The sequence below is a fragment of the Ciconia boyciana genome, chromosome 13, assembly GCF_034638445.1.
Source record: "Ciconia boyciana chromosome 13, ASM3463844v1, whole genome shotgun sequence".
In the NCBI taxonomy this organism is placed as follows: Eukaryota; Metazoa; Chordata; class Aves; order Ciconiiformes; family Ciconiidae; genus Ciconia; species Ciconia boyciana.
The window spans coordinates 3546116-3560630 of NC_132946.1; the positions used below are offsets into that span (position 1 = coordinate 3546116).

General features: G+C 64.6%; 1 protein-coding gene across 3 annotated transcripts in view; it reads right to left on the reverse strand.

Annotated features, from left to right (window-relative positions):
* Nucleotides 1–14515, reverse strand: part of RAI1 (retinoic acid induced 1) — a 78889-nt gene that overhangs the window by 3805 nt on the left and 60569 nt on the right. For all 3 annotated transcript variants that reach the window (XM_072877873.1, XM_072877871.1, XM_072877872.1), the window contains one exon: nt 268–5923. In XM_072877873.1, the coding sequence (XP_072733974.1) occupies nt 268–5907 (5640 nt within the window). In that variant the 5' untranslated portion in view covers nt 5908–5923. The remainder of the gene's footprint in view (nt 1–267; nt 5924–14515) is intronic.

A 14515-nucleotide genomic window follows, 5' to 3' on the forward strand; every position in this document is an offset into this window, starting at 1 on the left:
AAACACAACGACGTAAATATACTTCTACGCCTAAAAGAGGGGGGTTTGGGTGCTATCAGAGACGCAGCAGCACAAATCTCGCGGGAAGCCAGTGGGGTTCATGGTGCCTGAATCTGCCCCGCTCTCCCAGGACGACTCGTCGGGGGCCAACCCTATTTTCATCCCAGCTGGAAGCGCAGCCACGGGAACGGCTTCGGCTGAAGGCGGCCAGTGGGAGATGCCGCCCCGGGATGCCGTACCGTGCCGGGCGGGCAGCCGAGCTCTTACCAGGTCGGCAGCCGCCTTGACGGCCTCCTGCAGCCCGTAGAGCTTCCCCGCCACCAGGAAAACCCCAGCGGTCCATACGGCACAGGCCTCGTGCAGCCAGTGCTCCTGCGTGTCGCCTGCCGGCTCCTGCGGCAGGGACTCGGCCTTGTGACATTCGTGCCGCCGGGGCTTTTCGGCCGCCTCCTCGCCCTCTGTCCTCTCGTCACAGCAGTAGCAGCTCTGCAGCCTGCGAAACATGCCCCGCGGGCTGGAGCGCAGCGCGCTCTGCTTGGCCGCCTCGGCGGCACCCTCTGGCCGCGCCGCCTTGCCACCGGCACCGCAGCCGCCCTCCGTCCCTCGGGGCACCCGCTCGGCTGCGGCGGGCAGGATGGCGTCCTCGCCCGGCCCCTCCGCCCGTGCCTTCTCCTTCAGCCGCGACTTCTTCTTGGGCAGGCAGTCCTCGGGGTAGTAGGGCCCGCAGAGGTCCCCCAGGTCCTTGTAGTTGGCGGGGTTGCGGCACAGGCAGCAGACCAGGCAGGCGGCACTCAGCGCCTTCGACACCACCGGCCCCATGTGCATGGTGGAGGAGGCGGGCAGGGCCGCCCGCGGTCGCGGCGCTGGCCCGGCCGGTCCCCGTTGCAGCCGGGCCTCCTCGCCGGGCGAGTTGACAACGGTGCAGGCGGTGGTGAACTCGCCGCGCCGCTCCACGCGGACGTAAGGGGCGAAGGCGGGGGCCCGGCTGTCCGCCCGCAGCCGCTTGCAGGAGATGTACTTCAGCCGGATCTCGGGCTCGGCGGGGTGCAGCAGCGGGGCCTGCTGGGCCTGCCGCCGCCGCTTGCCGCGGCTCTTGCACCGCGCCGGCACCGCCTTGGCTTTGCCGTGGGCCAGACGCTTCCGCTGCCGCTTGGAGTAGCCGTTGTAGTTGGAGTGGTTGGCCCGCGGCTTCGGCCCCCGCGCCGGCCCGGCAGTGGGGCGTCCCTCGGGGGGGCCCTCGCCGCCCCCCGCCTCCTTCTCCTCGCTCTTTGGTTTCTTGCCCTCCCGCGGCACCTCCTCCCCGCCGCCCGGGCCGGCCGCACGCTCCCGGATCAGCGGCGGTGGCACGGGGCCCAGGGGCACCTTGGCCATGCCCAGCGCCGCTGCTTTGCCCTTGCGGTTCCTCTTCTTGGGCAGGAGCCCCAGGCTCTTGGCCGCCATGGTGGAGCTGGGCTGGGCCCCCGGGGCCGGCGCGCAGGCCTCGCCCTGGCAGCTGTCGGTGGAGAGCTTCTTCCCGCCGCCCAGCTTCCCCTTCGGTGCTCGGCCGTTGGGATTTCGGCAGAGCTGCTCGGCCACCGGCGCGGCAGGCACCTTCTGCGCCGCCGCCAGCTTGGGCAGCCGCGCATCGCCCGCCACCAGGGCCACCCCGCTGTGCTTCACCGCCCGCTCCCTCTCTGCCCCCGCCGGGCTCAGGGAGGTGCCGTAGGCAGCCGCTGTGGCCGCCGCCGCCGCCACCGCCGTGGCTGCCGGTTTGCAGGCAAACTTCTTCAGGTTGGGCGAGGTGATCTTCTGGACGATGGCCTCCAGCTTGAGGCCGCGGCCCTTGCGGGGAGGCAGCACTTTGGTCTTGGTGGCCTCCTGGAAGGCCGCCCGGGAGGTGATCTTGATGCAGACATCGGGGGCCTCCTTCGGCGGGGGGGGCTTTGGGACGGCTTCGCCAGAGCTCTTGGGGGGCAGCTTGGCTTTCACCTTCTTGGCCACGGGCATCTTCTTGAAGAGGCTGGGGGGGGCCTCCGGCTTCTCCTCCTTCATGCCGCCACTGTTGCTCCGCAGGACCAGGTTCCTCTTCTTGGCGGGGATGGGGGAGATGAAGGTGGACTTCCTCTTCAGCGAGTGCAGGGGACGCTCGGACATCTTGCCCCCTACGCCCGGCCCCGTTTTTGGCAGCTTCATCCTGGCGCCCACCTTGCCCTCCTTGTGGGGGCTGCCCGGGGCCGCCAGCTTGAAGGCAGGCGGGAGGTGGTTGTTGGAGATGAGCTTCTTGGGTGCCTTGCAGTTCTTCAGCCGGACGTCGGCCGCCCGCTTGCCCCGCCGCCTCTTGGTGTAGAAAACCTCCTGCGTCTTCGTCCGGGAGCGCAGGATCATCGACCGCTGGTCCCTCTCCCCTGCCTCCACCGCATCCCCCTCCGGCGGTGTCGGCCCCTCCGCCTCCTCCGCCATTACCAAGCCGGGCACCAGGAGGGCGGCATCGCCAGCGTTTTGGACCACCTTGGGGGCCGGCCGGCCGCTGCGCTTCCTGGCTTTGAAAGCTACCCGCTGCTTAACGCCGCAGGCGGGCTTCTTCCCCAGCTTCTCCTGGTGCGCGGGGGCCTTCAGCCCCTCCAGCGGCGCTGGGGCACGGGGATCGGCAAGGGCGGTGAAGGAGCGGGTGCACATGCGTGCCGGCAGACCCTCGGCTGGAAACCGGGGCGTTTGGCTGTGCGCGTTCTTGCTCGGTATCTCCGCCTGGCCATCTGGCCCGAGGCAGGCGCTGGCCACGCTGCCGGCTGCCGGCAGGTCATCGAAGGGGCTTGGCACGGCGCTGCCGGGGCCGTCCCCCTCCGGCAGCCGGCAGTGGACCCTCTTGTTGCGGAGGCTCTTGCCCCGCGAGACGGGCTCAGTCTTCCCCATCGCGTTTTCGGAGGTGAGTTGCTGCTTCACCGTGACCAACGGGGCAGACTGGGCATCGGCCGTCTCCGGGTGGGACGTCTCCCCTCCACCGCTCTCCTCCTCGGGCTGGATGTGGGGCAGGGAGGACTTGAACCAGCTCTTCACCTTGGTCTCCGTGCCCACGGCAGGGCCCAGCAGGATGACGGACTGGCCGGAGAGGCGTGCGGCGGGAGCCGAGCTCTCCTTCTCCACTGTGCTGACGGTCTCCTCGGCGGACACGGGCACCTCGCTGGAGGACAGCACGGCGGGCATCTCCGGGGGCTTGGGTGGCGAGGCGTCGTACGTCACCGACTTCTGCTCCGAGGCGGCCAGCTCGCAGAGCGAGGAGTACTCCTCCGCCTCCAGGTCTGACTCCTTCAGCTCCGGCGAGGAGATGATGGGGATCTCGCTGAAGTCCCCGGTCGAGCAGCAGTGCCGAGTGTCCTGCAGCCACCTCTCGCTGTCCGCCTTCGCGGCCTCGTCGTAGGTCAGCGTCTCCTCCTCTTCCTCCTCCATCACCTGCTGGCCAAACTCCCGGGCTGGCTCGCTCTTGGCCGCCTGCTCGCCGTCACACAGATCCAAGCCGCAGGCATTTTTTTTCTCCTTGCAGGAGCCCACCAATTTGCTGGGGAACAAGCCCTTGGGGAGGTCAGTAGCTTGCAGGCCCGAGCCCAGCTCCTTCCACCGCAGGCACGCCTCGCCCAGACTCTCCTCCGGCCACTCGAAGTGCTCCATGGCGTTCTCGGACCCCACCGAATTGGCAGTGGTGTTCGAGTAGCAGCTGTAGCCGGCGGCCCCCGTGCTCGATGTCGCCGCCGGGATGCTGGGCTTGGAGTTGAAGGCCAGTGGGGCCGCGTCCTTCAGCGCGTCCTTGGTCTCAGTGGCCGCGAACTCCACCTGGGGACCCTCGTACACCTCCTCGCCAAAGTCCTTCCCCGCGCTGGCCCCCGAAGCCTTGTCCAGCTTGAGGGGCTCGGTGAGAGTGCTGGAGTCGCCCTGGCTGGGCCAGGCACCCTTCACCATGGAGTCCAGGCAAGGCCGGTGGTTCTCCAGCTGGAAGGGGGACTTGGTGGCCTCCTTGCTCAGCATGGGTGAGTTGGCCCAGGCTTTGTCCGCCTTCTCGCTGATGGCGTCCTGCAGGACAATGATCTCGGAAGCCAGCTCCTCCTGGGACAGGGCGCTGAGGAGCAGCCGGGGACAGTCCCGTTCGTTGGTCACGTACTTGGTGAAGGTCTCCAGGGGCAGGCTGGCGTGGATGCTCTGGAAGGAGTCGTCTGATTTGGTGGACATGTCGTCCGGGGAGGTCACAGAGCAGGTGGACACCGACTCGGGCTTCGCCTTGGAGTTGCTGTTGACACGGGCAGGGCTGCGGTTCTGGTTGCAGTACAGGAAACTCCTCTCCAGCTGGTCCTCTGACCCGCTGAGGTAGTCGGCATCCTGTGTCTCGGCGTGGACGGACTGGGGCGTGCTCAGCGGGTCGGACAGGGGGGTCCCCACCTGCTCTGCTGAGTAGGTGCTGCTCTCAGGGCTGCAGTGCTGCCCCTTGAGCTGCTCGGGGGTCCTTGCCGGCGTCTTGATGCCTTTTTTCTGGGGCACGGCCGCTTTGGAGAGCAGCAGCTGCTGGACGGTGTTGGAGATGTTCTCCACCTGGGAGGTGAGCGCCGTCAGGCTCTGCAGGCTCAGGTCCGACAGCAGGTTTTCGGGCAGCTTCTCCTTCTGCAAGTTTTTGCAGTTCCCGGATTGAGCGTCGGGGCTCGTCCCGTCGGTGGGAGAAGGGTTCAGCAGCGGCATGAAATGGCTGTGGTCGGCGATGCCGGCTGGGAAGGCGCCGGCGCTCAGCGGCTGCTGGCTGTACTGGAAGTTCTCCAGGTTGGGCATCAGCGGGGAGGGAGTGGAGCTGTAGGACGGGGACCTGCCGACCGAGCGAGCCGGCGAGTGGCTGGCGCTGGGGCTGAAGGTCTGGTAGTACTGCTCCGGCGTCCGGACAGGCGGCGCGTCGCCCTGGCAGTAGGTCTGGCCTGGCTGGTTGTAATGTTGGTATTTGGCCAGGTTTTGGTAGTGGAGGGTCTCCGGGGCGTGATGCCGGCCCTGCAAGGGCTGCGGGGGCTGCGGGGGCTGCGGTGGCTGCGGGGGCTGTGGCGGCGGTGGCTGCGGGGGCTGCGGCGGCGGCTGCGGGGGCTGCTCGTAGCCGATGCGGTTGGGCTGGTAGCCATGCAGGTTGGGCACGCGGGGGCCAGGGGCCAGGCTGGCAGCACTGCCCAGGGGCCGCTCCAGCGGCGGCTGCCCCGAGGGTGCCGTGCAGCTCTTGTAGGAGTGCACCGGCTGGCTGCCCCCCGGCACCGAGGAGTAGGTGGAGGAGGCGGGGAAGGACTGCGAGTGCTGCCCGAAGTGGGGGCTCTGCGAGAAGGGCATGGGCGAGGAGACGTCGTTCGGCAGCTTCTGCCGCTGCAGCTTGGGGTAGGGGAGCGCGGGCGGCTGCTGCTGCTGCTGCTGCTGCTGCTGCTGCTGTTGCTGCTGCTGCTGCTGCTGAAAGTGAGTCCGGAAGGGCAGCGAGGCGGCTGCCGGCTCGTGGTACGGCCGCCCGCCCGCCAGTGACGCTGCCGTCTTCTTCATCAGGCTGTCCTCATACTTGGCCACGCCGCCGGGCAGCGCCTGCGGCTGGCCGCCCCACGCCTGCAAGCTCTCGTCCCCCGAATAACGGGCCGGATAGGGGCTGTTCTCCTGCACAGCGTAATTGGAAAAGGCCGGCCTGCCTTGCAGCTGCTGCCCCGCTAATTGCTTGTTTCCCCGGTGGTATTTCTCCACGGCGCTGTTCTCGTAGCCCGAGTACGGCAGTTGCTGCTGACTGTAGTACTCCTTCGCCACCAGCCTCTGCCGCTCGCAGTTCGGCCCTGCCTGACTTTGATGCCTGTAATTCTCCAGGCGTGATGTATCTTGTGAAGTCGGCTGGTAGCTCTGCTGGTTGCCATGGAAACCACACCTTTCTCGAAAGGACTGCATGGCGCGGGCTCGTTATCTGCGAAGAGAGAGAGGCGAGAATTCAAATGAAGTATCCCCACCGTGGTGGGCTGGGGAGCGCGGCCGCGCGCGGCAAGGGGCAGCGCCGCGTACGCCGTGGGGGCATCGCCTCGCCTGCCAGGGCATCGCCCCGCCGGCACTGCATCGCCTCGCCGGCACCCTGACAATGCATCCCCTCGCATCGCCCTGCATCGCCTTGCATCACCCTGCGGTGCATTGCTTTGCATCGCGTTGCCCTGCATCGCCTCACATCGCCCTGCATCGCATCACCTTGCATTTCGTCGCCCTGCATCATGTTGCTTTGCATTGCATCGCCCTGCATTGCATTGCCCTGCATCGCATCGCATCACCTTGCATTTCGTCGCCCTGCATCATGTTGCCTTGCCTTGCATCGCCCTGCGTCGCATCGCCCTGCATCACATCGCCTTGCATTGCATCACCGTGCATCGCATCACCTTGCATTGCATCGCCTTGCATTGCCCTGCATCACATTGCCCTGCACCGCATTGCCCTGCATCGCATCGCCCTGCATCGCATCACATCACATCGCCTTGCATCGCACCGCCCTGTATTGCCCTAGATCCCAGCAGCTGGCTTTGCATCCCCTCGCATCGCTCTGCATCGCATCGTGTCGCCCCACATCACATCGCTTGGTGTTGCACCGCCTCACCTTGCATCGCCCGGCATCATCCTCTACCGTACCTCCTTGCATCGCCCCACGCTGCATCACCCTGCTTCGCAGCACGGTGCCCACGAGCTGGGGGGTGGCTGGGGTCCGGCTGCCTCTTCCCTGCCTGCGGCATGGCCAGCCAGCCCTCCTGGCCCTGCTGCTGGGAGCCTTCCCCGTCTCTGTCGCCTACCCCCCTTGCAGGGCGAACAAACCCCCTCCCTGCCTGCCCCGCGTGGCGCAGTGACCCCCTGCACTGTATTGGGGTCCCCCAGCCCCGGCGCTCTGTGTTTCACGCACCCACTGCCCCTCGCTTCTCCAAATCACTTACCCCCCCCTCCTCGCACACCCTCCCCGGGGATGCCGGGATTCTGCGAGCCCCTCCAAACACCCCGCTTATCGCCATTCTTTTTAATTATTGGGCTAATTACTGGAAGCAGCAGCGTGGAGGGCCAGAACCGCAGGCTCTGCTGCAAAAAAAGTCATTTCAACTTGCTGGCTCTGCCCGTCTCTGCCTGCTGCTGCCTCCTGCAGCCCCCCCGGCCCCAGCCGATCCCCCTGCCCCAGTGCGATACCATCTGGAAGCTGTCTGCTCCCGCCAGCAGACGTCTATTAGCCGAGCGCCTCGCCACCGTCGTCATTAAACCTCCCCATTTCCTAGCCCCGCTTGCGTTAGGTGCAGGGAAGCACCTGGGTCACCGGTTTGATCTCGGAGGCGGCGGAGTGGCTTGCGAGGGCCCCGTGAGCTAATGAAGGGGTCAGTGGCGGGGGGGACGCATCCTGCCTGTCCCCAGCACCAGTGGGTCGGAGGCGCTGGGGGGGCATGAGCCTGTTTCAGCAGCGGCCTGAGATTTGGGAGCTGCGGTTAGGGCAGCCCCAAGGGTCTGCAGCTCCCCGGGGACCTCCCCGGTGCTTCTCCCTTGGTGCGGTGCCGCGGCGGTGACCCCGGTGCAGCCCATGCTGTCCCCTCTGCCTTCATTAGGGTGATGAGCGTAACAAGGGGAGGGGACGGGGCGCTGGTGGTGCCTGACACCCAGCACCCACCGGCAGAGCCGAGCTCCCTGGCACACCTTCCCGTGGTGCCAGCCGCGCCGGGCAGCCCCGAGCCGGGGGACACACACGTGTGTCCTCACGTGTCCCCCTGCCACCCTCGTGTCACCGCCACAACGTGCCAAACGCTGCGTGGCTCCGGACGGGCCCTTTGTCGGTAGCTCTGCCGTAGCTGCGCAAATCGCACGGCTGGTTTGATCAGTCCCAGCTTGGCCCCCTTTCCCCCCAGCGCCCTGTGGACACCGGTAACGTCTCAGCACCTTTTCAGGGTCTATGTACACACACGGGGCTTTATTTAGTTATATTTCCATAACTGCCAGCAGCTCAGGGATGCACCGATGGCACGATGCCCTCCGGCATGCCTGGAGCCGGGCTCGGTGCCACCCACACCAGCCTGGCACCCCGTGCCCCCCATCCCCTTTTTGGACGTTTTCCATGTCGCTTCCCCATATTGCAGCTGCATCTCGCAGGCTGCACGGGCAACTGGATGGGTTAAAGCCTAGATCCCGGGGAAAAGACGGGTCAATCAAAAATCTGGTGAGGCCGGCACGAAAGCCCCTACCGCGGTGTGGGCGCGGTGCTGCCCTGTCCTGCGCCGGGGCTGCCGGAACAAAGGCAGCAAAATCAAAGCCAGGGCTCTGGGGCAGCCCTGGGTGGCGGCGAGAAAATTAAAGGGAGAAAAGGGCCCCTCACGCTCCACGTGGAAGCAGGTTTGAAAAATGAAATCAGCTTGAGAAGACCCTGGGCTGGTCCTTTAAGGGGAGCTTTTCTCTTTTAATATTAATTATGATTATTAATTAATTATTGTTACTTTTTCAAACAGCTGGGACAATGCCAGGCTGAGCAAAAGCACCCGGTGCAAGGGGACGGGTCGCTCACCAGCACGCAGAGGAGGGGATGCACAAAGGGAGCATGTGTGCGGGGTGAGCACGCGTGCGGGGTGTGCGTGCATGCAGCGTGTGCATGCACATGGGGTACGCATGCATGCAGGGTGTGCACGCGTGCGGGATATGCATGCATGCAGGGTGCGCACGCGTGCAGGGTGTGCACATGTGCGGGGTGTGCATGCGTGCAGGGTGTGCACACGTGGGGTATGCACGCATGCAGGGTGTGCACATGCGCAGGGTGTGCATGCATGGGGGGTATGCACGCATGCAGGGTGTGCAGCGCCGCGCACGCAAGCAGGGTGTGCACGCGTGTGGGTGGGAGGAAGCCCCCCAGCAGGATCAGGCCATGGGGACAGCCAGCCTCGGCCACGTCCCAGTGCCTGGCAAGGCCGGGGGCTCATCCTGCGCCCTTGGGCATCTTCTTACAGGGGTCACAATATGGGGGGCTGGATGAGGCCCACCAGCAGGAGATGCGGCGGGGGCTGCCTTGTTGCTTCCCCGTCCGAGATGAGCCAAAATCCTGTGCTGAGAGAGGTGCCATGCCGGGAGCCACGGCCTCATCTCCCTGCAGACTACAGCCGGGCACCGGGCTCCGCCGGGGGTCGGATGCTGCCGTCTGGGGCCGGGAGGGGACACGCTCATCACCGGTAGCACCCGGACCTGTCGGCAGAGCCGGAGGCCAGCTCTGCCCTGGGCTCTGCCGCAGCTTTGCCGGAGAAGGGCCATAACAGATGTTGCCTCCTGATGGAGGCTGTTTCCGAGCAAACACTTTAATGGCATCAAATCAAGCTGTCGGCAGCAGCGAGGTTACGGCCCTTCCTGGGAGGGGGAGGCGGCCGCGGCCCTGGGGCCCTGTGCACTCGCTCCCCCCGCCATGTCCCTGCCAGACGTGCTCCCCCCGGCCCCGAAGAAGTTTCCAGCCTGGCCCCTGCTGCCCCCGCGATGGGAATCGATACGGGGCCGTCGGAACATGGCTGCAGCCGGATGCCTGCCCTTGGTGGCCTGGCAAAGCCACCACGGCTGCAGCCAGGGCTTACGGCATGGGTCCCCGGGAAGGGGTCCCCAGGGCATCGGTGGGAGGCGGCAGGGACCCGGGGCCATCACGGTGCCCAGGGCCAGCGCAATCCTGTCCCTGCAATCCAAGGAGCCGCGCTCGCCTCCGGCTACAGCCACCCCGGAGCGTCCCGTCGCCCCAGTCCCCAGGGACGCGTGGACAGCCCAGCCGGCCCCACAGCTCCCAGCACAGCCCCAGCGTCACCCTTCGGGGACACGCAGGACCCGCTGCACCTCCCAGAGCCAGTGCGTGACCCGGGGCCACGCCGTGGTGCACGAGGCCACGCTGCAGCGCATGGAGCTGATGCGGTGCCCGGGGCTGGTGCCGGGAGCCGAGCCGGGGGCACCGTGCGGCACCGCCAAGGCCAGCGCAGCCCCGCTGCCGCAGACGCCCGCTCGCGCGGTGGCTCGCAGCCTGCCTGCTGCTCGGGAGGATTTGTGCTGCGTGGCTGGGTTTGGTGTTATTTTCCTCCCCCCATCCCTCCTTCCTTCCCTACCTTCTCCCCTTTCCTCCCCCTTCCCCTTGGCTGGCAGGGACACGGCAGGGCTGGATCCGGAGCCCTCTGAAGGCACCCCGGGACTTTCCGTGGCAGGGGACCCTCGGTAAGCACCCAAGACCCCCCAGTGCCTTGGCCCTGGGGGCGGCGGGCATCCCCCAGCCCCCTGCACCCCGGCCTCGCTTCCCAGCTGCTGCTCATCCCGCGGGGCCTGATCCAGCACCCCCAGCCCTGCTGCTCCTCCGGCTGCTCCCTCGCCTTTGCCGCTGCGCCATCAACAAGGACTCGGCGACTAAAAATAGCAGCGCGCTCTCGCGGGGGGATGCTTCACCATCGCGGCAGCGCTGGCACCCCCCGGTCCCCACCCCAAAACCTCTGCACCAAACCCCCTCCCAACCCTTGCCCCCCACCCAGGGGTGCAGCCCCACGTGGAGGGGAGAGCAAAGGGAGAGGACCCCCCCCACCCCCCACCCCGGCCCCCCCTCGGTGGCTCTCGGGGGGGTGAATAAGCGCCTATCAAGGAGCATCAGCCCCGGATTTGTTTAATTGTGAGCTGGTGGAGTTTAAAGAAACCCTTTCTGGCCAGCTGCCACACCGCAAACTGCTCCAGAGAATTTGATTATTAAGGGAGGGGAGAAAAGGGGCGGTTGGGGGGAGCCGGGGGGGTCGGGGTGTGGGGGACAGCCCAGGAAAGGGCATCCTGTCCCCAGGAGCTGGGAGTGAGAGGAACTGGGGGGACGGACAGACAGACAGACCCCCCGGCAGTGCAAAGGGACCCGCGGGGCTCGCCCAGGGCAGGGTCAAACCCTCCAGGCGGTTGTGGAGCTGCGGCCGTCCGTCTGTCCCTGCACCCCGCGGACGGCCCTGCGGTGCCTGGCACTGGGCAATGGCACCCAGCTCGGCGGGGCCGGACACCCCCCGTTGGGTGCACCCCCCTTCAACGCCCCCCCCTTCAATGCACCCTCTAAAGCCCCCTGTTAATGCACCCTCCCTCCAGTGAACCCCTCTAATGCACCCTCTGTCCAATGCACCCCAATAATGCTCCCTCCCCACAATGAACCCCTTTAATGCATCTTCTCTCCAGGGCACCCCTTAATGCACCCTCTCTCCAGGAAACCCCTTTAATGGACCCTCCCTCCAATGAACCCCTTTAATACGCTCCCTCTCCAATGCACCCTGTTAATGCATCCTTCTCCCAAAGAACCCCTTTAATGCACCCTCTCCCCAGTGAACCCCGTTAATACACCCTCTCTCCAAGGCACCCCGTCAATGCACTCTCTCATTAGTGCACCCTTGTCCCAATGCACCCCTTTAATGCACCCTCTCCCCAGTGAACCCCGTCAATACACCCTCTCTCCAAGGCACCCCTCTTTAACACCCTCTCTCCAAGGCACCCCCTTAATGCACCCTCTCCCCAATGAACCCCGTTAATACATCCTTCCCCCAATGAACCCCGTTAATACACCCTCTCCCCAGTGAACCCCGTTAACACACCCTCTCTCCAAGGCACCCCATTAACACCCTCTCTCCAAGGCACCCCCTTAATGCACCCTCTCCCCAATGAACCCCCTTAATGCACCCTCTCCCCAATGAACCCCGTTAATACACCCTCTCCCCAGTGAACGCCGTTAACACACCCTCTCTCCAAGGCACCCCTCTTTAACACCCTCTCTCCAACGCACCCCCTTAATGCACCCTCTCCCCAGTGAACCCCGTCAATACACCCTCTCTCCAATGCACCCCTCTTTAACACCCTCTCTCCAACGCACCCCCTTAATGCACCCTCTCCCCAGTGAACCCCGTTAATACACCCTCTCTCCAGCGCACCCCATTAACAACACCCTCTCTCCCCAATCCCCCCCGTCCCATCATCACCACCATCTCCCGCAACGCCAACACTCCGTCCCAGTGCGGTGACCGAGGGGAGGGGTACCCACAGGGCAGACCCCAGCCCCCCCCTTCCCCCATCACCGTGTTCCCCCCCTCTTTCGGCGCTCAGCCGACCGGAGCAGCTGTTCCCTGCACACTTCACTTGCCCGCAGATGATGATAAATGGAGCTGGGGCTGCGCCGCCCATTGCGTGGGGGTGGGCGGATGCGGGTAGCGAGGAGGAGGAGGGATGGGGTCCCCCATCTCCTGCAGCCCCCCCCCCGGATCACGCTACTCCTCCCATCCAACTGCTGGGGAATTCCCTGGGCAGGTCCCGCCCCCCCCAACCCCCCCCAAAGGGGGGGTTTGGGGGGGACGGGACCTGCCCAGGGAATTCCCATTGCAATGGGGTGCATCCCCATCAGCATCAGGTCAATGTCCCATTTGAGGGGGGCACAGTCCTTCATCCCTAGCACCCCCAGCTCTGCTCCTCCCCAGCGAGGAATTTTACTGGGGAAAAAAAAAACAAAACCCAACACATTGCTTGCGAACCGCACTCATGACTCAACGTTTCTGCTGGCCTCGGTTTCTCCGTTGCTTGCCAGGGGAAGCCCATGGCCTCCCCAACCTCATCCCCTCGCATGGAAATCCGGCTCATCCGCCAGCTCCATCCTCTCTCCCTATGGTTTTTCCTCCTTTATTCGGGGGGGGGGGGGGGGGAGGTTGGGTCCTTGATGTCAGGGCTGGGAGGTTTGCAGAGGGTTGGGCTGGGGAGGATGGGGAGGCTCTGAGAGTCAGAGCAAGTTGCTGTGTTTTTTTCTTGCTGCTGGAAAATGCCAGCTGGCAGGAAAGGATTTGAAAAGCAAGGGAGGGGAAAAAAAAAAAGGGGGGGGGAGGGGGGAAAAAAAGAAAAAAAAGGGAAAAAAGAAAAACAAAAACAAAAAAAAAGAGAAAAGAGAAAAAGAAAAAGGAGAAAAAGAAAAAGAAGAAAAAGAAAAAAGAAAGAAAAAGAAAGGAAAAAACAAGGAAAAAATAAAAAAGAAAGAGAAAAAAGAAAAAACAAGGAAAAAGGAAAAAAGAAAAAAGAAAAGAGAAAAAAGGAAAAAAGAAAAAAGGGAGAAAAGAAAAAAGGGAAAAAAGGGAAAAAAGAAAAAAAAAATGGGAAAAATAAGGTTGGAGGCTCACAGCAAAGCAGATGCTCAGCCTGAGCCTTCCTAAGCAAATTCCCTCTCCGGCGGGGAATCGCGCTCCGGAGCAAAATTCATCGCCGGACGTAACATGGAGGGAGGGCGTCGCGTGTTCTCGCTCCCCAGCAAGGGGATTGACATCAACCTTGAGGCGCTGGCGGGGAGAGGAAAACAAGCCTGTCACGAGGCTGGAAATACGGCTGGGGTTAAGGAGGGACCCGGCTCTCCCAGCCTCCGCACCGAAATCCTGCTGCAGACCTGCCTGCAGCTGCTGGCGCGGGCAGATGGCGGCAAGGACGGGCAGAAGGAGCCCATGCTGGGGGTACGGACGGGCACAACCGCGGCCGTGGGGCGGCCGTGGGGCAGCCACTCGCCGCTACGGTGACCTTCAGCCGACCCTCCAGCCTCAAAGCGAGCGAGTGGTGCGGTGCCGGCACAGTGCCGGCGCAGTGCCGGCATGAGGCGACAGCCTGGCCGGGTCTTGGCACGCTCCCGTTTTTCTTCTTTACTCATTTTCTGCCTGATGGGTCGGGATCCTTCTTCCTTCCTCCCTTCCTTCATCCCTCCCCTCCCGCTCTCAGCCTGACTCACTTGGACTCCAATAACAATTAACCATTCCAATCATTACTGCGACTGCTAATATTAACTCCCCCCCTCCCTCTCCCACGCCCTGTTTTGCCCCCTGCCTCAGTTTCCCCTTGAAGCCAGAAGGAAACCACATCCCTGCAAGGAAAGGGCAGGGGGAGCAGAGCAGCCGGAGCGACGCTGGCAATCGCTGCCGGCGATGAAGCGCTGCTCTGCGGCTCTCCAGATGCGGCCCGTCGGCTGTGCCGCCCAGGGCCGACGCCGGCTGATTGCTTGCAATATTTCGTGCGCTGCTCATATGCAAATCGCCGGCGAGACCCTCCCCGCGGAGCAGCCTCGCAACCGCTCGCTCATTGGTACGGCTGCCGGACGAGCTGTTTAGCTGAAATTATATAAACAAGATGCTGGGTCGTTACCGGGAGCGAAGCGGGTGCTGGACCCCCGAGGTGCTGCGGGACCCCCCTCGCTGGGTGAGGAAAGCAGGGTGCCCCACGGCATCCTCCCCGGTGATGCTGAGGCCCCACGCGGTTCATGCTGCTTGCATCAAAAATAAAAGCAAATCGAAGCTCTCCCAAGGATGGGAGAGCAAATGGATCCTTGTCCCGGTCCTGGATCCGCTCTGCAGGCGGCTGTCTCGTGAGCCGGCTGCTCATGGATGCTGCAAGCGGATGCAGTGGAACGCATGAAGCTGGGGAACGCGATGGGGATGGCTCGTGGTTCCCAGGCTGTGCTGGCCCACAGGCGCCCGCCGACCCGGCAAAATCACACCAAAGCTGGTGGCAGGACCTGGCACCT